The following is a 23448-nucleotide window of genomic DNA, read 5'->3' on the forward strand; positions in this document are numbered from 1 at the left end:
ATTTGACAACCATAATCCTGTTGGATTAAGATGAGATCATATGACTTAACCTGCCTTTAATAACAAACAGCAGCGTTTAATAGATGCTAGCCAGTTAATTTTCACAATACCTTTGTGAGGAAGACATGTTATCAGGTTGGGAAACTGAGGCAAAAGGATCTATCTAAATCTCAGAAGACACCTCTGATTACATTTCAGTTTTGATGTGCTTAGCCAGAAGTAGAGAGGTCCAGCCAGGGGTGGGGGTGGAAGGACACCACTCACTGTGCTGCCAAGCCATATGGGTTTTTCATTAGTAAGATGTGCTAACAGCTGATGGGTTTTGAAGAAAACCCTGTTCATAATGTTGCCTTCCTTTTCTGTCCTCTGAACTAAGCACTCTCTGTAGGATTTGCGGCAAAATCTAGAGCTCAGTTTCGTTCATGTACCAACATTTACTTGCAAAAATGAGCAGGGTCACCTGGGTTCAGGGGGCATGAGCACAGGGTGACTTTGCCTCTGGCCGCTGCTGCCCCTGTGCCAGTTAGCAGTTGTCTGTGTGGACACAAAAGCCTGGATTTGGACTGAAGTGCCTAGACATAGGCACTCAGTTTGGGCTCTTGATTTCCGCCTCCGCTTTGTTTGCTTTCACCAAAGCTATACTTTGGAGTGTCGGAAAATTGAAAGGTTGCTCTGAGCAGTTTCATGACTACCATGCAAATATGCCTGCCGTTGGAAAACAATAATCACTCCAGAGTAACACAGTAATACTAAAAGCTCGTGCTGTTGGGATGAAATGTGCATATGTAGAATTGCTGGGGAAATGTCTATACAAGGTCTGGAGAGGAGGCAGGGATTTCTTTTTCTTTGCAACTTATCCAGAATTTCTGATGGGAATACTTCACAACTGAAGCTCTGCCTTCCCTTGGGGGAAATGCAACCATTTAACTTCTTTCTTCTTTATATGTATACCGAGGAACTGATGGTTTGATCCCATGGGAAGTCTGTATCTGTTCACAGTTACATTTGTTCATTTCAGGAGGATTCTGTGTTATCTGGGAAAAAGAGAAAAAAAAAAAAAAAGGATTTCGCTTAGTTTATTGTATTGCCAGTTCTTCCTGCCACACCAAGGAAGATGTGCATTTCCAAATTTGATTTTAAGCTGGGGTGAAGGAGGGAGGAATCAAAGAAATTATTACCAGGTCTGGGGTGAGGGGGGGCTGGTGGGAGGAATAAGGGGGGAGGGAATGGGAATCAGGAGGCAGCAGCTTTGAAACTGGATACAATAAATTACTCTAATTTATTGTTTATTTTTCTGATTGCATGCAGTTGCATCTCTTTTTGCCTGGCTTGATCGTAGGAAGCAGTGAATTTTTAAGCAAAAATGAGAAGCCCGTGAGTTCACATCTTGGTCTGGAGACATACTAGGATGCAAACTTTAATGACATTCACGCAGAGGAAAAGAAAATAGTGAGGCAGAGTATTGAAACAAAGGGAGGCAGGATCTCAAGAAATGTGAGCTTTGATGCCATTTAGAAAGGGTCTGGATCCCATGATTTATCTAAAAATGACAAGATGCCCCTCTAAAAATGCAAATGCCTGCACTGCATCTTGTAGCTATAATGAATGAGTCTTTCACACAATGGAAACATTCAACTTGTTCTAGGGCACTTACTGTGGCTCCATATGCTGAGCTGCATGCTCCTGGCCTTTAATCACTCTGCCTTTGTTTTTTCAAAACTTAAATTAGAAGCACATTAGTGTTTATGTGGTGTACACTCGGATTTTGGTTTTTTGTGTGTTTGTTTGTGGCGAGTTGGTTTTGGTTTTTAACATTAAATAAGCCAGATGAATGCAGTCATCTTGAATGCACAGGACATGGCAAATCGTGGGAAACTTAAGTTGGCAACAGCAAAAGGATGTAAATTTTGAGCTGCTAATGGCAAGTAGGACTCCAGCTTTGGGGCTAGGGGAGAACCCAATTTACACAGCGGGGAGCCATTTAAACCCTTCTCTGACCTGCCAAGAGGATGCCTGTGTGCTTTCTGGTTTATTCGAAGTGAGATCAAGCCAAAGTTTTCCTTTGTTGTAAGTTTGTGTTTAAAAGAAGCATTTCATAGACGTGCAGACTGAGCTGCAGTCTTGCCGCTGCGGACCTGATCCAGAGCACAATGCACCCCATCCAAAGGCTGTCATTAACCGGGGCTTTAGCACGGGCTGCATCTTAGTATTAGCAGTTTACTATGCAGTTTTTCTTGGGATTAAGGGGAAGAATAGAGATCCATCCATCAAATAAAAGAGGAAACCAACCGCGCTTTCCTTGAAGATTTTTTGGGAGGGGTTTATCCCACATGCATAATATTTAGTTTTCTGGATGCATATATGCAGTGTATGTGCGAATGGGCACACAAGTAACTGCGTTGCAAGTTTTAAAAGCTCTGTTTCTGACAGAAAAGCAGGCTAATTAATAGGAGTAGGAGACAAAATGCCAGCTTGTAGATTTGTTTCCCCTGCAGAAATCGCCCCCCCCCCCCCGTTAGACTGCTCCTTCTTGATCTGATGTAACAAGAAGAGAGAGTCAGCTGTGAATCAAGCGCCTTGTTCTCATTTCCTTGATCATTGACATGGTTTGAGAGAGAGAAAGGAGGAGGGATTATTTGTGAGGTTATTAAAAAAAAAATCCCTAGCTCCCCCTCCTCCTCTCCTTCAAGATGCACAGGCACTTCCAGAATGTTCCATAATATGAATCTGACTTTTCTCATTAAATATCGTCCTCTTTCCCCCCTACTCCTTGTTAGTTAAAAAGTGCTGTTTACAAGTCACTAAGCAGATAATTCCAAGCTTTGACGAGCGGATTGCCAGTTAGCAATACAGTTGAAAACGTGTTGGTTTTTTCAGTCAGCAAGCTGTTTAATGGTTTCAGAAATTAAAGGCTAATTGCACTTGAGTGAATATGTGCTTTTCTAAGCCCACCGTTACTGTTATTAGGGTATTTACCAGTTTGGAAAATTCTCTCTTTACGTAAATCTGCCAATTCTTCATTGCTGCCCTACCCTGGACAGCAGCCACGCTGAGAGTTTTGGCCGCATCAGGCTGACCAGCTGGGGTGGGGTTTTTTGGTGCAACTTTAATCGTTGCCTGTTGTCGCATTTCGGCGTGACAGTTTTGCTTGCAGGATTGTACAAGTTTCTTCACGTAACATTCACATTATAAATAATCCCTTGTGAAAGAAAATTGAGTGTCGATATTCTCGTTACGATGTCAAGGAGATAAGGAACTTGATTTTCTTCAGAGAATAAGTGAGAAAGACAAGGGTGGATTTGGTAGGGGAAAAAGTTTAGCTTTTGTATGCTGCAGTATGCTTCTGCAATATATAAAATTGCTGATGTGTAGAAGAGCTTGGGAATGCTTCTAAAACAGATTTGTCATACCAATAATATTAATGGAAGCCTTTGCTGGAGAGCGTGGCTGGTCAGAAAATCCAAAGCCATTGCACGTTAATAGAGAGACTGTTTTGTTATTTTCTGGCATTTGCTTTCTTTCTAATTAATGTCATGCACAGAAGGGGTAATCATTCAGCCATCTTTCTAGCTTAAAAAGAGTCAAAGATTAAAAAACAAACAATTACCCAATGTAATTAATTTGAGAGGTGATTTGGGGGGGTAAGTTTAGAGGGAGGGGTTGTTCCCCTCTTCTGTTCAGGCAGCGTTTGTCATTCTTTGGCAGGAATGACTAATTTATTGTCTGACTCTGCAATCTGAATTCATACAGGGTGGCTTTCATTCCCTCCCCCGCCACCAAAACTCTTCTGATGTGCTGTGTATTTGTTTGGGAGGGGAAAGGGGGAGTGGGGGGAGAAGGTTATATGTTTCTGACCTGCTTTACTGCTTTTCAACTGAAAGTAAATTAATGCACACACTAGATTCCCCTCTGCTGTGCTGATTGGATCCTTGTGCCGATTAAATATTTCACACTGATAGAGGAATGCTGAAAGCACTCAGCTGGTAATGTGGTATGTACATCAGTAGTACAATAACTGACTTTCAGGTTAAAGTCAAACAAAACCCCCAGTTTGCTGCAGTTTTGATTAGAATGAGTTTCACTTTGAATTTAAATCCTTGAGCCTGCTGCAGCGATGGCTAATTAACTGAGATCTGATAGAGAAAGGAATACATTCTTACTTCTAATGACAGGCAGGCAGGAAGTTGTCAAAAAAAAAAAAAAAGAGAAAGAAAAAGAAGAAACCAACAGACAAAAGAAGCGTTTAAAAAAATAATAATGCGGAGATTGTACTTCAGCACACGTAAACCTCCCTGCCCGTGTTTCACACTCGGCCTCCTTTGGCTGAAAGTCCGCCCCTGGAAAGGCTGTTTCGATCAAGTCCCAGATTTTCTTCAGCTATTTTTCTGATCCTCCTGACAAAAGCTAGCACCCGAGTTCCACCTAGTCGGGCAGTCACTACCTCCTCATTTATTAATTGCGCTTTTGGGGGCTTCCTTTAGGATAGGGCGCGGGGGACAGGGGTTTGCGGCACAGAACAGCCAAGGGGGTGTCCGCTCAGCTCGGCGCACAGCTGGACTGCAGGGGGAAGAGGAGGAGGAGGAAGGCTTCCTGCCGCCGGGTACCACACATCATCCCGCGCCGCAGTGACCCTTCCATGGAGGTCATTAAAAATACTTCTGTCGAGCAATTTCTCCTCCCTCCCCTCCTTTCTCCCCATCCCTTCCCCCCGCCCCAGCTTGGCCGTCGCAGGGAGAGCGCTTGCATCAAACTGACAGGTCATTTACTGAGAGATTGGCAGGAGGAACTACCCCAGCCATCCTTAAAAATGCTCCTCCTCCTCCTCGGTTGCACGTCTTGAACACCCTTACATCAAAATACAGTGTTTCAGGAACAGCGCGTAAAACTTTTCCATGCAAGGGTCTTCATCCTTGGTTGTATGAAAACACATTTTAATGTCTTCTCTTTGGGCACAGACAACCTGGTGCCCAAGGGTTGTGTGCAAAGGGAAGCATTTTTTGTGGGAATTCAGGGATAAAATACAGACTAGGGAGCCTTTTGCCTCCATAAACATCACCAAACTTCTGTGGGTGCCCATGTATGTGTACATATGTATGCTCAGCTGAAGCCCTGCTCGCTTCTGTTTCAGTGTGTAAAGTTATGCAGGTGGTTAGTTCATGACTGAGGGCGCAGATCAGGCAGGATCAGCCGTGTATGTAAGTAGCAACTTGGAAATACATGAGAAATACATGGAAATTCATAGGATTGTACCAAAATCCTAAGACACTCTACTGAAGTGGCATAGCTGTGGCCCGTCCACGATGCATTTGTGTGTTGTCACTCTTTGAATATTAAATATTCCGTTGTTCAAGAGAATTTTATTGTGACAATTGAGTAAATGAACAGAGGTCACGGCCCTCATTGCTGGAGAAGTCTGTTCAGCTGTTTTGCATGCAGGGCCTTAGATTAGTGCTGAATGTTAAATTATTCATTGACAAGCCATCATTTTGGTTTGAAAGTGGATTGCCAGTCTTCTGCAAGCTAAATAAACTCTCAGGGTTATGCCAAATGTTTTCTCTTAGCCATGGGGCCACTAAGGAAAAGAACTGATATTGCTCTGAAAACAATTGCAGTTTTTCACAGCGAAACTGCTTTGTCAGGAGAGCATCGTTCTAGAAAGATTAATGGACTGAAGTCTCTATCTACAGCATGTAGGTGTTAAAATATAAATGTGATGGACAGTGAATTTTAGGTCCTTTTTAAACAGGTCTCATATTTTACTAGAAAAACGTGAAGGTTTTTAAATCACTGCCACAGCAAAGAGCAGCCACTAGCCAAGTATTCCTCCATTGTAGAATATGACCATATTCTTACCTGAGATGTACGTGTGAAGTAAAGTTGACATCACATCGGTAAGGGTTTGAAGACGTGATGTAAGCTGCAGCAAAGTAAAAATGAAGGAACCGAAACCTTACACTAAAAGTGATGCTGTCCATGCTGGGTCTGGCTGGAGTCTCTGTGCGTGCGTACGTGCGTACGTGTACCGTATCACTCAGTGTATCACAACAGTAGAGCCTCCTTCAAATCCTTTCTCCCTTTGCTGTTTCCATTTCTTTATTCACTAAACAGAATGATTTGTGGTACATGATGGGAGAAGTAGGGTTTGAGTAATGGCTAGTAGGGAGGCTAAAACTGTTGCACGGTTGCCTTCTCACCTGCAAAGCTGTACAGCACAGACCTCGATAGGTAGGAGATAGGTGGGGCTTACATGTACAAATAAATAGAAAGGCCAGAGTTATTTTGATACATATGGAAAAAATATTAGCTCTGCTTTGAATGGTTGAGACCATGCCATGTACAAGATGGGAAATCATAAACAAGCGGCAGCTTTCCAGCACATTGTAGTGTGTTTGCATGTGACTGGCATACATATTTCAAACTCCGGTTTGCCTGTGGCATCCTGCAGTGAAAATGAAAGTTGTGTTGCTATTGAAAAGGCGCTGCTTCAAAATTGGTGTATTGTGGGGACTGTTATGCTGTGGATGAGAAGCAGCGACCTGCTTTCCAGCATTTAAAGCCAAAATTCTTTTTCTTTTTTTTTTTTTTTCCTCTTTTGGCTCTTCCATTATACCAGCACATGTTTTCAGCTGCAGTGTCCAAAGCTTGCTTACTTTCTTATTATTCATCATTCCAAAAGTGTCAGAGAATACGTTATGCTGACTGATTCTCAAAATGCAGATTTTCTTTCTCTTTAAAAACCAAGACTATTCTTTTAATTAATCTGGCAGAAATAGAATACAGCAGATGCAGATTTTGTTGAGGATTTTTTTAATCTCTCATATCATAATCTTTGTTTCTGCCAACACTCCTTTATCAGCGTCTTCACGGGGGTATAAAGTAAAAATGGTTGTTACAAAGAAAAAACGCATAATAGCTCATCTCCTAACTAATGTAATCTAATTAAGGTGGTTATTTTTTAAGTTTTGGTAGGTACATTTTCAGAAAATTAATGAATGAGACACAGAAGAGATACTGTCACTGCTTTTCCCCAAACAGACAATTTTTCTAGTAACTCTCTTTTGGAAGCTAATCTTGAGCACCTGATCCTTTGTATATGCTTTCCTATTTAGTTTCTAAAATTTGCAGTTATTTAAATAAATTTAGCATAGTGTCGTTCCCTGGGGAGGTGACTGGCATGGGCTGATTGATCCTTGCAAGCCTATCACAGGGACACAATTTTTTCCCTGTATTTACTTCAAAAAGCCCCCAAACCTAAATTAAAATGAAAGTTTTCCATTAGGAGATGAATGTTCAATTTTACAAGCGTTTAATATTTATCTCAACTTAGACTGAAACAAGCAGTAACCCTTATTTCCTTAGCTTTTTTTTGTTGCATACACATGAACAGACAGGTTTGTCAGTTTATTAGGAAAATACTAACACACGTCATGTGCAAAGACACACAAAACTAACTTACTTTTTTTGCATATAGGGAGAACAGAGGAAATTGGATGGATGGTGGTTTGAGTAGTGAATTTGTTTGTTTGTTTGTTTGTTTACAGAATTTCTGCTTTTTTACTTCTTGTTACGGTTTCCTCCTTTGGAACAAGACAAAAAGAAATTACTTGCTATTGAATTTTGTCAGGAAAGTCATCATCTACTCCTACGCATTTACTTGCTTTTTCCACTGAGCTACCAAGGATTGTGCATCTTTTGGGATCATGGAGTTTTGTTTGCTTAGATGTTTTCTGTTGCTGAACTGCCCAAGAGAAAAGTAAAGCTGTACTAATACCGCTAGGATATTACATATTAGGAATTTTATTTCTTTTAAGTGAAAATATGAAATCGGTACAGTAACACTGAGTATTTCTGTGAGAAGTTTTTCATTCAGTAATCCAAATGTTCACATGTCTGAGGACAAATGTTAAAAAGACACTTCATCAATACAGTGACCTATCAGGGATAGCAAACACTCTTAGTTTCACAAAAAAAGAAACCCTAGCGCTACTGATGTCAGCAGCACACCTCCGGTTGTCTGCAGCAGAGCTAGGATTTCACTCCTGGACTAACTCCAGTTAGGTAGTGGATTTATAGCACTGTAAGCAAGTACAGGACTTTCCGACAGTCTGTGAGCTTTTAGCGTTTTTCACAAGACATCAATCAAAATAAAAATACAACCACAAAGCTGAACCCTTAACGTGAAAGCTTTGTACCACTGTACGTGTCAATAAGGTGCCGTGCGAGGAGGTTTTCAGTAGAGCAGGAGAGGTGGTGTTCAGCTCTCCTACATGCAGTTGCTTTGCATCTGTAGCACCGTACCCCTGGGGCATTCAATCGGTACAAGGAACACCAGTGGGAAACTGTACAACAACAAATAGAGAAATAGTGGGTTTATGGAGTTTTGTCATAAGCAACTTTTTCCACCTGCATAAAATGCACCTGAGCTTCTTGGCTTTCACTTGAGCACTTTTAAACTAATAGACAGGTGTATTTCTGTACTGAAAGAAAAGTTCCTTCATCTTCAAAACATCTGTGACATGCAACAGCATAGTTTAAGGAAAATACTGCCTGTGCTTCCTTGGGATGACTGTTAGGAAAATGAAAGGTAAAGGCAAAAATGAACAAAGCTTGAAACAATTTCTATGAAGTCATGATTGCTAGAATAATGCTGACGTAAAAAACCCCACACTTCTTTATATTAAAATACGAAGCAGGTATATCTGATAAAGTGCATGCTTGCTATTTCATATAAACACAAAAAATACAGTTCCTGGAGCAAACATATTTGACAACTAAGGCTTTACAGCCTTAAAGTGTATAATGGGTTTAAAAGTAAGAAGGAAGGTATTTTCTTAAAAGCCAGTTAGTTTTGTACTACAAGGCTTCTACTTTATGCCCAGAAGTATGATTTTCAGCCTTGATTAGGGAAAGAACTAAGCACATCTTTGACTTTATACACACACACACACACATATATATATACACACTGTAGCAAGCGACGTTGACAACAAAACTCTTAATGACTTTAATAGTCCAGCAGCAGACCTAAGCAGGCGGTGAAGTTTCCAGAAAGGCTATGCGTTAGATGCAGTTGCATTGAAGCAGATAGGACTGGTCAGCAAATAAAGTTAAACACAGGCAGAAGTCTTTGCAGGATTAAGTACCTTTGATGTCAACTCTTGTAAAAATTAGATGTTTAATACTTCAAAGTATCAAAAGAGAATTGAACCAGCATTTTTTTCCCCGCACATATACCTAACCTGCCCAAACGGCATTAATAAGAACAGCTTCTGAGACTATTTAAAGTGCAACAGCTTTATAAAAGTTTTGTTTTTCTTTTCAAAAGTGAGCATTTTACACAGACACCGGCATTTACCATATGGCAACTTCACAGTGCCTATAGAAATCTCAAATACAAGTCTTGTAAGAGATACTGTAACAAGACCATAATCAACTTATTCCTATTACAGATGACAGAACAGCCACTCTGTAGCAACAGTACGACTTAAAAACAGAGAACTGGGAGTTAAAATGGATGCTATGGAGAAAATTTAGCTTGGAAAAAACAAACAAACAAACAAACAAAACCCCAAAACACCGAAAAAGTAGTGTAAGTTTGTGAGGGGAAAAAAAAAAAAGTTAAAGGGAAAACAACAAACCGACTCCAAAGTAAGTCAGGGTGAAAGAATGCGAGAAGTAGCCAAGCGCTGGGGGGAGGCGAGCACGTGTAATGGATTTTCAGACTAACGGAAGAGAAAGTTGAAAATGGCATTCTTTAAGCCCTCTGTTATTAATTAAAGCTGCAGTATTACCTAGACCTATACCGGGATCATTAGTTCCGGGCATAAACAGATACCGAAGGAAAAAAAAAAAAGACTTTGAACCCCCCTCCCCCCCCGCCCCGAGTGAAACCACGAGTTCCCGAGCGAGTAGGGGAAGCCCAGCCTTTCCCCTGCCCGCCCGCCTGTCCTTTCCAAGAAGAAAACCGTATTTAAGAAACAAAGAAAGGGGCAAGACACCCAAATCCGCGTCGGCAGCAGGGGAGCTCGGGGGGCCGGGGGAGCGGAGCGGGGCGGGGGGCCGGGGTCCGGCTGCAGCCCGGCGGGTGACGATGCCGCTTCTCTCTCCCCTTCTCTCCCCCGGCAGAAGCTGGCGGTGCGGAGCTGCCCCGCGGCCGTGCTGGTGGGCAGCGGCGCCAGCGGCAGCGCCAAACCCGGCGGCGTCCCGGCGCTCCTCAAGGCACCCGGCGGCGGAGGAGGCGGCGGCGGCGGGGGGAGCCCCAGCGGCAGCCCCGGGCAGAGCCTGGCCATCTCCGTCCTGCCGGCCAAGGCTCCCATCGCGATGGTGACGGCGCACCTCAACGGCGGGCTGGGCTGCAGCGCCGCGGGCGTGGAGCCCCCGCAGAGCGGCCCCATCAACCTGCAGACCACGGCCAAGCCGCTCGGCGCCCGCCGCCCGACCGAGCTCGGCTCCAACGCCCAGGTAACGCCGGGCGGGGGGCGGCGCCCTGCGCCGCGCTGCGCCGCGGGGGGGGCGGGGCCTGCACCCCGGCGGGGCGGGGCCTGCACCCCGGCGGGGCGGGGCCGGGCGCGGTCGGAGCTGGGGAAGGGGGGTGGGGGGGACACCCGCCCGCCCGCCCCCTCCGGGCGCCCTCGGGGTTCGGGGACCGGCCCCGCCGACCCGGAGCGGGGAGAGGGCTTCTCCCGGCGGTGCTACCGGAACCCTCCGCCCCACAGCGAGGGTGGCGGTCTGCCCGGCCCTTCCCCGGGGGGGGGGGACGACACGACACGGACTCCCCAGCCCTGCCCGGGGCAGGGGAGGTGCGGAGGGCTGGGGGGACAGGCGGGTCCCCTCGCCTCTGACAGCGGGGGGGGGGACACGACGCGGGCCCCGGTGGAGGAGAGCTGCGCCGAGCCGAGGGCGGGGGGCCGCCTCTTGTCGCTTGCCCCCAGTTGCCCACCTTCTGCCGCTACTCTTCTGAGGAAGGAGCGGGTCTTTAAACCGGCAAGGTGCACGTACAGAAACCGTCGGCTGCCGCCTTGTGAGCTCAGGTGCCGCTTGCAGGGGCGGAGGGGCTCCCGGCTGTGCCGTCAGGTAGCCGTGGCGAGGTGCCGGTGCCTCCCCTCCCTTAGGCAGAGGGAGCAAAAGCACGAACTGGATGGGAGCTGGCAGGCTCTTGCGTCCAGGTCCGGGCGTGTGTCTATGTGTGTTCAATGCTTGCGTTCACGGTACTCTAAATAGGAAATACATGGACTGAGGTAGTGAAAGGAGGGCAAAAGAAGAAGGGGTGCTGTTTGCCGGACACATCGTTTCGTGCTGTCCGTTAACAGCCACAAAAGAGAAGTTCTCGCTCCAGTCATGGTGCGTGTCAGTAGAGGGAAATGATGCTGATGAAGTTAACACGTGAAGAAAGTGACAAAGCCTTCCCAAAACTTTGGAGAAGAGGATGTAAACTATTATTGCTAACATTGGAAGTGTGGATTTCTTCTCTCCTTTCTGCACATAGAGGCTGTGGTAGTCTGGGGTTTTGGTGCCTTAGTTCCCCTTCACAAGCTCAGGATACGAATCTCTAACACGATATGGATACGGGCAACAGGCAAACTATACCTGAAGACATTTGTAAATCGAGGTGATGTTGGAGTGCGTGAGGCTTTTTAATACCCAGGAAGCCCCTTCCTAAACACTGGACAGGGAACGCCTGTCACCTACTACATCCGCTAACAAATGGAAAGCACATCCAACTGCTTCGGGAACCAAATCGTCCTGTCACTTTTTCTGGAGAAACGGCATTGTCTTTAGCGGTTACACTAAAGTAGCTGTGCGGGGAATCCGATTTTGAATCTCCGTTCTGTATTCATGCTGGGTAATTTCCTTTATTGAAAGTGTTGTTTATGCTTTATTGAAAAGACACTTGAAGCTATCCCAGTAGATTTTTCTTAGAGTCCTAGAAAATAACTATATAAATGATAATATATAAAAGATAAAAGTTTCAGTATTTCAATGGTCTATCATTTTGTGAAGGACCATCTTTTACTGTCACTATCAGGAGCCATAAGAAGAAAAGAATCAAAACAGCGAAGGAAGAAGCTTGAAATAATATTTAATGTATTTAGCCTGAATAGTGAAATAACAGTCACAGGTGCTGAAGAACAGTGCTGGTTAGAACAGTTGGCTGCAAACTTGTAACTTCTGCAAGTGTTGTTAGAGGAAAAGACTTTCTACCTGGTAAGCTGGCGTGCTGTTACATTATCCATGGTGCTTCCCATTTATCTTTTCAAAGGGGCAAACAGGTCCCACTGCACCTTCCACGTCGCCAGACGTGCTGCGGTCAGTGGTGTGTTGCAACCTGCTGGAGCAAAGCACAGACGCTCGTGCACGTGTTTCTGTTCTACAGTCTGTCAAACTTGAAACAGCATTTGCCCTGGCATTACAACTTTTCTCGCAAAGAACAGCTTCGTTTTAAGCAGAAGCTTGCTGTTATTAGAATAGCATGGGAGCATTGTCCAGCATTTGGCTTCCCCTTGGTTTTGCTAGAGGAAGAGGTCCAGTGTTTTTCTTTAGAAATGTCTTCACAGTGCAAGTTTTCGACAGCTGTGGTTTTGTGATTTAGTATCTCTGATTATGTTACTAATTTATGGAAGAAGCTGCTGAGCAATGGCAAGTTTCTGAAGCAGAGGACTATAGTGGTTTCATCTTTTGAGAATAGTCAGCAGGCATGGATAAAAACAATTAGAAATATTGAATTGTAAATGTAAAAAAATGCAAGCTGACCTTTGGTCCTAAGCTGTCAGGAAGCTTAGTGCTGGATTGCATGTTAATTATCACTCCTCTACCCAAATTAAATTTATTTTGCAAGGTTTCTTTTTCTGGTCCAATGGAAAAAAAAAAAAAAAATCTATTCTTGCTTCATGCTGAGTATTCTTGATTGTTCCCGGAGTGGTGATTACAAATCAATAGCAGTAATACCTCAGCTGCTAGCACTGTAGTGTTGCAGGGAAATTTCATTGTTGACATTTATTAATAAGCATTTACTTTCTCTTCTTTTTTTTTGTGGCATTGTTATTGCTCAGAAAAGTATTTTTTTCCTGCTGAAATGTATGAGGTTTGTGAGATGGAGGATAACGACAACCTTCTGTAAACTGGGTTAAGGTGGCAAGCTGATAGTAGTAAATGAGATTACTGGTGTAGTGTAGCCTACTCCTCTGCATCTGCAAAATGAGGGAAAGGGCAAGGGCGTGAAACGTAATGTTATGAGTTTCTGAACAGTGGTTTCTGCTCAAAAGCATTTAAGGGGATCAGGATGCGCATACGGTCATCTCAAGTGGTATCTAGCAGGAAGAATGAAACAGTAAATGAAACTCAGCAGAAAAAATAGGGCATCAAACACTATAATCTAAATACAGAACTTTCAAATATAGATAGGATTAAATGTAAGTTTGTTACAGAATTTCCATTTGGGCAGCTGCATGTCAGCACTTTCATTTTAGGCTGTTGTTTACCCAGCAGATTTTTAAAGTGATTTTCGTTGTTGACTCTAATGGAAGCTATATCTGCATTGAAGAAAGTATCTAAATAAATATGTGCATAACAGATACTGGAGAATTGTTTAGATATTTATCACATCTTTTATTAGAAGCCAGAAACGTTGTGTTATTAACAATGATTGAAATCTGTAAGCATTGGAAATTGTGAGCTCCAGAAACTAGTGCTAGGTCTACACTATTCCTTGGCAGCCTTTCAGTGTCAACCCAGTATACGAAGACATGACTGATGGAGCTACATTGATGAAAGTGTATGTGCAGGGATGTCATGAGTATAGTTCTTTCTCCCACTTAGGGAAATGAAGCTTAGAGCTTCATTTGGATGAACTGAAGCAAGTTATGTTGGCAAAAGCAGAATTTTGCTGGCATAAGCTGAATTTTGCTGGCATATGCCATATACACACTAGGAGTGCTTTGCCTTCAGAGAATAGCTATTGCTATTCTGTATAGAGAATGCCCTAGAGCTACTGGATAGTTGTAGGCTGTCAGCATGCCTGTACCTACAAAGTACTCTTGGTATAAAGAGATTTTAATATAAACCTCTCAAATAATATTTTTGTTGTAATTGTATTTATGTGGTATTTGCTATTTCCTATCCTAGCCACCATTTCCTGACTGAAAGCAGGATCTGAGGTTGCTTTGCTGAAGGACAAAGTCCCATCTGCTGTGCTGGAACAATGTACCGGGTAAAGAAAATGCCCCTCTGCTGCCTCCTCATTCTCTTCTAAATAGCAAAACCGAGGGCCAGCAGGCATCCCAGAACCTAGTTTGGGGACAGCAGAAAGCCTTTTGGCCATTTGAAAGACAGTTGGATGAGACAGCTAGTGGGAGAACAAGCAAAGAGGGGGGAATACAGCTGTCAGACCACTTGGCTGCTTTTCAGGAGCTGCAGTGAAAGAAAAAAGCACTGGAAGGGCCTATCCGCACTGGGCCACGAAGCACCATGGTACAGGCGCACAAAGTTGCTCCACAGAAACGTGGCACAGAGTGGCTCTGCAGAGGCAGTCGGTGTCCTGGAGGCAGTACGCTGCGTACTGCTCAAGGTAACCTTTGCCTCTCAGGCAGCTCCACTTCTTCAGTTCCAGGGAGATGTTGTCTGCAGCTAGCTTAGCTATCTCTGCGCAGCCCAGCATTGCTGGCTTTAAACTTACCCATGACACTGGCGTGACAGTGCTGCCAGAACCGGCTCTCGCTCTGTCAACATAAACAGTCTTGTCTGTATATACCTGTCGTGTGCTCTGTGTGCACGGTTCACCTACCGTAAGTCCCAGAGGCTTCCGAAGTGCAAAGTAGGTATTAGGTGCAGGAACATTTGGATACTGCTGTAATAAAAGAGCTGTCTCTTGTCTGTGATCCTGCTGTGATGCTCTGTCCCCTATTACTCTACGTGGCTCTCGGAAAACATCTTAGCAAGGCACTGACTCCCTGTCCATCAGGACTCCGCAAGCAACAGCATAAAATCTGCCTCCGGCTCCTCTCCGTGCTTTCCTTCCCACACGTGTATTCCCTGGGTCAGCTGGAGAAAAGTTTGGCAAGCTTCCCCACGCACATGTGCTGTTGTGCCTTGGGTCTTGTCTATACAGGGAGGTTATTTCAAAGTAAAATACAGTACGAGGATTTATAGTGCTATAAATTCTTGGCAAGATAGTAAACTGTTCTCCACAAATGCTTCATTAACTCCACAGCTCAAAGAAGTACTTGTATCCGTGTTTAGATTGAGCAGGCTACATGGGTATCCATTTTTTTCCAGGAAAAAGTGGCTTTTATACGTGTAGGAGGATGCTCATATATACTTCTTTGCTCTCTGTATATTCCATTTACTAGAAAAAACTGCATTCCAGAAGTTTAAGAACGTACCTCTGCCTGTGATGGCCATTTTTCAGAATAATTTATTTGTAGAGTGATTTATTACCTTTCTCTTCACCATCCCACTTAATGTGCTCCACTCTGCTCTCTGTAAAAGTGCTTCCTCCATAATTGGAAATCCACCTGCATGTATGACTAAGTCTTTTTGGCTTTTATTTATTATTTGTATTGCAGTAGTACTTAGAGGTTTTATTTATAGATATATTTATCTGTATTGGTTATGTGGCTATATATAGCTTTTTTCTATGATCCATGTTACCACAGTGTCTGAGTACATGGCAATAGTTAATTTATCCTCACAATATGGAGTTATTATGACTAAGATGCTATTATTCCACGTTTCGCTGTTGGAAAACTGAGAAATAAAGGATCCATTTACGCTTCTTCACAGGAAGCTCCCAAGGGTTGCGTTAGGCAGGATCCCTGCATTGGCAGCCACACTACTGGCCTTTTCGGTCGTTTTGAGCATGCCTCAGACTGCTGCACACGGCATCCTTGGGAACAAGAACTGTCCCACAAGTCCTTGGAGCGTGCTACGGCCCCTTGTAGCTCTTGCCATAGCTCTTTACCTATCTGCCTCATACATACTTCTTGATCTGCTGCTCAATCTTCAGCATCCACATTGATCTCGGTGTGCCAAGATGCAGGTGGAAATGAGAACTAGTGAGCAAAGAGGGCAAAAGAAAGATCCAGAGGCTCTGCATAGGTCTAGGGGAGGGGAAGAAGGAAGACATTGCATTATGGATTATGACTACCGTGGTCATTTGGGCCAGGAGGTCCGGCAGTCTCGTTGGCATCAGAAATGTACCGGGCTGTCTGTAATGTACCAAAAAAATAGTTGCCTTTCTGGAGTTCATGGCTTCTGGTCTTACTGTCACACCAGTTATATCTTTCTCCAGGTACAGGCTGATCAGCAATGGCTCATGAATTTCAAGACGTTGAAGAGTTTTGTTGAGGATTTGCTTGAGCTTCATTTTATCTGGCAATGTGCTGGTTTCTGGATGTCTCTCCTGGATGAACAGAATGATGATTGCTCTGTGTGGGTGACAGTTCCTACTGACTTCCCCTAAATTGTGCTGGTTTTTATGATCTCCTCAAATGTGAAATGGGGGCCAGTGCCGGTGCCAAGTTAGCACTCTGAGCTATCTGCTTCTGCCGGTTTATGAGGGCAACTTGGTGTGGTAAGTGTTCTGTTAGAAATAACAATACAGGAGAGAACTACACATAAAGCCTGTGGCAGGAAGATTTTGAGAAGGCAGGCCCAAGGATGAGATGGTTGTGGTACTGCCCATGCCGTCACGCCCATGGCGTTCATAAACCAGAGTTATTGTAGAAAGAGGAATCCTGAAGTATGGTCCTACAGTGTTAGAGGAACCTGCGGAGAGCTCCTGAGGGCAAAAATCCTTCTCTGGGATCCCACCTGAGCTGCTGTGAAGAACAGTAGCATAGATAGGGAATTTTGCATCAAGAACTTTGCAGAGATTACAACAGGCAGAGGTAGAGACTGAGATTCTCTGAAGTATTCCCTGTCCTAAATCCCATTGGACGTTCTGCTTGTGGTACCTGGGCCGGAGTGTCTTGCTTGGGGACACACAGATGCCCCTACAGAGCAGAGAGTTGAAGCAGAGTCTTATTAGCATATTAACTACGCAAATTAGCCTTCCTGTTTGGTCTCCACGGCAGACACGGAAGGCATACCTGTTGGAGGGAGCATCTGCTAAAGAGCATATAATGCAAGCAGGCAAGACAAATTTGTGGGGGAATCAGAGTGCAGAGAGATGAAGTGACTTCTGGGGTCACACAGCAGGAGAGAGCCCAGATTCATCCATCACAGTCCTACATTTTGTCCAGTGGACCACACCTCTCAGGCTTTCAGAAGGCTGTCAGCCACACTGTGAGTACGAGTAGGACAAAGATATTGGATTATTTTAGTTTTGGAACTCAAAGGATTCAATATCACGTATTCAGTCCCCTGGATCATCCTTTGATAGCTTTAAGGCAAGTTATCTTCAGGAGATATTTGCAAATGTAGAAGAGGAGAGGTGGCTCAGCCAAATTAAAATAAAAATAATAAGAAAGAAAAAGACAAGGAGAGGGGGAACCCCAAGGATTCACGGCCCCACACACCGTCCAGTGATCCATTCTGTCATTGGGGCTTTACTAACTTTTAACTCTACCATTAGAATGTTATAAAGAGCATGGTAATTTTAGGAAATGGATTGTAGAGTATGTGTGACAGGTTCTGCTTGTATTTACGCCATCTTAGTTGCAGGTTTATTAAGGCATGTACATGAATTTACTCCATATTTAAATATGGGTAGCCAAGAGCAGGATTTGACCTTACTACTCGGATATATACTGCGTAAAAGCACTTTAAAATTTGTATTTCTTGCTAAATAGCATAAAATTACATCCTTTCAGGTTAATTAAACCATTTTGCAATGCTGGTTGCTGTTGATGGGATATTTAAATGTCAGATTCAGAATAAGCACTTATGTTTCCTGATTATAAATGGCTTCCTTTTAAATATCCCAGACATATGTATATGGTCAATACATCTAAAGTGCGTGGATTTCTGCTTTTCTCAATCTGCATTTTCATTTGGTCTACAATAGGGTCAAACACCCGCTGGTATCAAAGACTGAATAAAGACTCTCAGGAACTGAATACAACCTGATTAGGCCCAACATGGTATTCCTTACACAGCCAAAATTTCCAGTGAAGGCAGTGGAGTATTCAGCAGGAAAGGATAAGGAAAAGTGGACTCACACTGACTGACGCTTCCTTGTAAGAATCTAAGAGCAACCTTTCCAAATTTGTTTCTGTAGGGACTGGCAAACAAACACCATGCTGCAAGAACTTAAATGACCAGGAAAAAATAGCAAGTCCCAATTTTGGAGACCGTACTGTGGTTCTGTCCTCTGCAACCTTTGTGTCACTAAACGTCCCCTCTGCAGGTTCATGTCAAGTGGGATGTAGTTGTGGATGTGCTACTTCAGTGTTTATGGATTGGATTTTTCTCCTGCAAGTGTCTCGGAAGAGTCTCTCCCAAGGAACACGAGTGGAAGGAGATTAACTAAAACTACTTTTGCTTTGTCGATGACTCCTGATATTGCAGGAGAAGGACAGAGTTCTCCGCCTGTTTGTATATCTAGGTCCTTGTAGCCAGAAGTAATTAATTGGACTGTGTATAGAGAACAAAACAAAAAGAGACCAGGTTAAAGGAGGGAAATGCATTTGCTTGAATTTCGTGCCTTTTCTTGGGAGCTATTTTAACTCCCTAATAAGGAAAGTCTTAAAATGTAGGAATATATAGGCAGTCCCCTTATGGAAGTTTCCGTGATATTTTTATACACGCTTATATATCATCCATGTAAACAAAGTTCCGAGTCCCTTGTTCTGATGCTGAGAGTTTTTAGCACATTATTGTTTTGACGCTAATCAGAGTAGCTCCCATGGAGAGCTTTGATTCACTTCAGAAAATGAAAGAATGCTCTAAAAATGGTAATACACTGTAGCTATTTCATTGTAATTGGAGGCTGTCTGTGCCTCACGGAAATTACCAGGCGAGCATTCTTAAAATGTCAGAATTTTCAAGTTAGTTCTATTTAAAATGGGGGAGAAAAAATGCGAGGGGATGGATAGAAAATTTGAGGCCTGTGTGATTCAAACTGGAAATGCAGCTTGTAATAATGAAAGATGATCAACTTTGGGGGTGGGGAAATCACCTCTTAGGTTTTCTAAATTACAGGATGCATAAAAACATCCACTTATTCTACATGTACTGTTACTTTAATAAAAGGCACCACTTTAGGAAATGAAAGGCTTTGGAATATCGCCAAACGTCTTAGTTCTATTTATCGTCAAAAGGTGGGTTTTTTTCATTATCCGTGGAGTTTGTGGGGTAGTTGAATAATTTACAGGAATTTGAGTGTTTGATACCAGACTGCGAACTCTGTATTTATCTTCTTTCAATGTTCATATTGCAAATACAAGCACGATAAGATTTCCTGTTGGTGTTATAACTGTATCAGGATTTGGCAATTGGTCTGCTACTGATCTCATGATGTGCATTTGTGTCTATATTTAAATTAATTGGAAAACTGTATCAGAAAATACTGCTCTTAAATTATTTCATGTATAAAGGGGGGCGAGGAGGGAGAGGGGGAGAGAGAGAGACTAGATGCTGTAAATACAGAGTGCTGATGAATACTCAAGTAGTAAATAGAAATATCTTAGAAGTCATTCCTGACAGTAATAAAGGCAGCAATTTGATTTCATCTGTGGATAATAAACTGGTCTCACATTGCAATAAAAGTGGTGCTTATGTTATATTAATATTTATTAGCACTTATTGATGTTAGGGTTTAGTTGTTATCTTTTCTTCACATCGCAGCCGTTTTATAAAAATTCAAGTTAAATTGCTACACAATAAGCAATTAAAAGTGTTTGTGTATGTGAGAGAGAGGAGAAAAAAAATCTGTCTGTGGAGATATTCCTATACGGAAGGGCAGACCCTCGCTGCCTAGGAATCTAGAGAGTTGTGCTCAAAATGATGGACTTAAGTGAGTTTCCACTAGTTAAAGAGTTGGCTCTCTGAATGCATATTTCAACACATTAAGCACTGTTCTGCTGTTTATACCAGAATTGTTTGTGTGGGTTTCCTGCTGTTTAATGATATATTTTTTGTATTCCTTGCTTTGCCTGTGTGCAGTGCCTCATAAGGGTAAGAGATTATGTATTACATTCAGTGGCCTTTTTTGTGTGACGTGTGAAGGATTGCTAACTTGCAGGATAATGTGAGTCAGAAAGTGATCTGATCCAAATTTAACCAAATTTGTTCATCTCTAAATTTAGAGAATAGCTGAATGGCAAGACAGATATATTTCAATTTCCATCAGTGACAAGGACAGAGTGTTGGCGGATGCCTGTTAACAGCTATATCGTGTGTTTTTGATACTCATATATGTGTGTATGGGTGGGAAAAGACTAGTTACTAACTTTTATTTATCATGAGCCTGTTTCTTCTTTGACTGCTTGTAAATCGCTCTTGGGCTTGATATTCCTTCAGTGCAGATAATTCTTGTGCAGAAGGTGCACTGTAGTCTTGAGTCACGTTTTTGCCCTCTGAGTAGAAAGGCTTGCATTGGACTTGGATTTTTTTCATTATGAAAACTGAAACATAGACCCTTTTAAAATAAGCCAGGTACCAGGCAAGGTAAGACAAACCAAAATTCTTTTTGTTGATCTTGCAATCAGGCTTCAATATCAATAATTTCAGAAAACAGGTTCAAGTTTATCCTTCACTTGAGCATAACCCTGAGTTTAACATGTATATAATTCACATGTCTTCAGTAAGATTAATCATGTGCTTGTAACTGAGTTTGTATTTACCTGCTTTTCTGTGCTGGTGTCTTAATCTTTTTGATTATTCTAATTCTGTGGCCAAATATTGTCCTCGGAGATTTGACTAGTGAAAGCAAGAACATGTCCCCAGTGCTTTTATACAAGACATTTAGTTAATGGGTACGACTGTTGGGTTTTTTTTCTCAGTGAGATCCTTATTATAGACCTCTCTTTAGCCTGTTTCTCTTGTTTGATTTTATTAAGACCCCAGTTCAGTGACTGTGTCATCAAATTTGCACATATAGTGATGGATTGTGATATTTACAAACAATTTGACTGTTGCGTGCCTCACTGAATCAAACAATGAGACTGGCTGGATTGGAGATAAGTTCATTTTAACATACAAGATCACTGAACTAGCAGTGATTGAATAGGTAATACCAGAAAGTGCATGACAGCTTTGATAAGATTTAAGTAACATTGTGTTTCCTGCAGTTTGCTGAAGTGATAATGATGACTTAAGGGTGTCTTACTTTAAATGTTTACTGTCCTTATGGGTGTAAAATAAAAACACAAGTCAGCCTTGTTTAATTTAAGGTAATGTTAATTTCTCTTTAAAGAATCAGTACACTAAAATATTTTAAAAAGACAGCTATTTTAGCGTAATAGTAATGAGAGTATTGTAGAAATTTAGCAGGGATTCTACAGGGTATGATTTTAGAAAACTGTATGTGGTAATTAATTAGCATTTGCTCTAATAAAATCCCACCACCCTATTCACTCATTTCACAATGTTTTCTTCAGAGTGAAACATTACTATATTAATTTCCTCCTGTACTCGTCTTTTCAAAATACAAGCCAATAATCTATATTCTGTCAACTTGTATCACTTTTAAACATTTCTTGTTGTACAGGAAATTAGACACTGCATTTGTTAGTATTGCTGGACAAGAAAAGCCCAACTGCCCTAATAAGTGTGAGAAGATAAAAAGCTTCAGGTTTCTGCTGTATCTGTGTTCTTAATGTGGGCTTTAAAGCCAGAGTAAGTGGCTTTGAACTGCTACTGTGATGGCTCAGAGTGTTTACACTTTGTCCTCAAGTCTTGAGGAATATGAGCTCAAACTCGGGTTCCTCTAGCCTGAGTCCAGAAATTGTTTCTGAATTTAGAAGTTATTACATAGAACCAGAATCAACCTATGCCTTGATATACATGATGTCCTTTGATAAGTTTAAGTTTATAAGTCTTGTAATAACAAAGTGTTACTCAACAAATTTTATGAGCATTTTCAAATGTGTGAATTTGGAATATCTCCACTGAAGTCAAGAATAGTGAAGCTAGATTCATACCAGCAGAGTTAATCTACAAGGTTACATCACTAGCATGTCTCTAACCATTTTCCTTGTGACAATACACTAGGCTTAGTATGCCATTAATGGTTATTATTATTACATTTTCTTTGAAAAGGAACTTTTAATTTAAAAAAAACCCCAACATCTTTATCACCTGTTCATCCTAATATTTATATTTTTTCAATTTACAGTGTCAGGGTGTAGACTATACAGAACTTTCATGTCTGCAAGTGGAAGATAACTGAAGACCTGAGTAGCATCCCATACCAACATTTTGCTTTTTGGGTCAATGGCATGATATAAACAACCCTGTTTGAGTAAGAGCCAGTCAGTCTAAAAAATTAATAGAAACTTCAGGTAGTAAAGTTCTCTTTGTATCTCCCTGGAAGTTATTTTGGATTTAAAATACCATTGTCCAATTAAAAAAAAAAAAACAAAACCAACACAAAAAAAACCACCACAATTTTTCCCCTTTTAGCTCTGGGAATGACCAGGTTGAAGTCCTGATCTCTGCAATGATCTCCGTGTGGATACATGCACAGACCTTCATTGAACTGAGTTAAGACTCCTGGAGGTTCATGGTTCTGCCTTTATGAAGACATTATTGTTGTGCTGCCTAATTTGCAAATTATGCAAGCTGAAAACATAGGACATATTTTCTCCGTACTTTTTTTATTTCTAGCAAAAGAGTTTTAGACTAGATCTTTGGAAGTCCTTCAGTGTTGAAGTGCAGCTAGCTGTCCGGAGTTCAAAACTGAGATCCTCAAAACTTTGCTCAGTAACTATCAAGTCTGGACCCAGGTGAAATCCATACATGCCTCTATTTCTACTAGTCATATTCCCTATGTGCCAAAATGTTTGCACTGGGGCATTGTAAGAACTCCTGTCATGTTAACAGGGTTGAACGAAAGGTGGCCAAAGCATTGACTGGAATTGTTGGTTGGCTTTTCTCCCAAGCGTTCCCTAACCGCTGGGCCATGAGACCACATTCTTTCGTGCCTCACTGACTAATTTAGCAGAAAAGCTTGAAAGAGGAGTCTTTCTCCCAGGTATGTTCTAATAGTTAAATGGCTTACAGAGCCACGTGTGAGTGTATGAACTGAAATCTTCCTTCTCTGGAGTAGGTGATGAACTCCTGAGAAACTGCTTGAAGGGAAAGATGGGAAGGAGGAAGAAAGGAAATCACAGCTTTCTTGGAGTGTGTTTTGAATGAAAGTGGTTGAACAGAATAGTCTCCGGGGGGGGGCTCAGGGAGGTGAATCCCAGTGGGAACGAAGCAGGTCTGCTCTTTCAGAGTAAAGTACTAAGGCCTGGAGTCAGTAACGCAGTAGAATACTCCTACTGAACGCATCTACCTAGACATCTA

General features: G+C 42.4%; 1 protein-coding gene across 2 annotated transcripts in view; it reads left to right on the forward strand.

Moving 5' to 3' along the window:
- Positions 1-23448, forward strand: part of PHF21B (PHD finger protein 21B) — a 164762-nt gene that overhangs the window by 89130 nt on the left and 52184 nt on the right. The window contains exon 4 of one of the 2 annotated variants that reach the window (XM_030041344.1): positions 10126-10461. The exons of the other annotated variant lie outside the window; for it this stretch is intronic. Coding sequence (XP_029897204.1) covers positions 10126-10461 — 336 coding nt within the window. The remainder of the gene's footprint in view (positions 1-10125; positions 10462-23448) is intronic. 2 annotated transcript variants of the gene reach the window in all.

The sequence above is a fragment of the Aquila chrysaetos genome, chromosome 17 (genome assembly GCF_900496995.4).
Source record: "Aquila chrysaetos chrysaetos chromosome 17, bAquChr1.4, whole genome shotgun sequence".
Taxonomy (NCBI): domain Eukaryota; kingdom Metazoa; phylum Chordata; class Aves; order Accipitriformes; family Accipitridae; genus Aquila; species Aquila chrysaetos.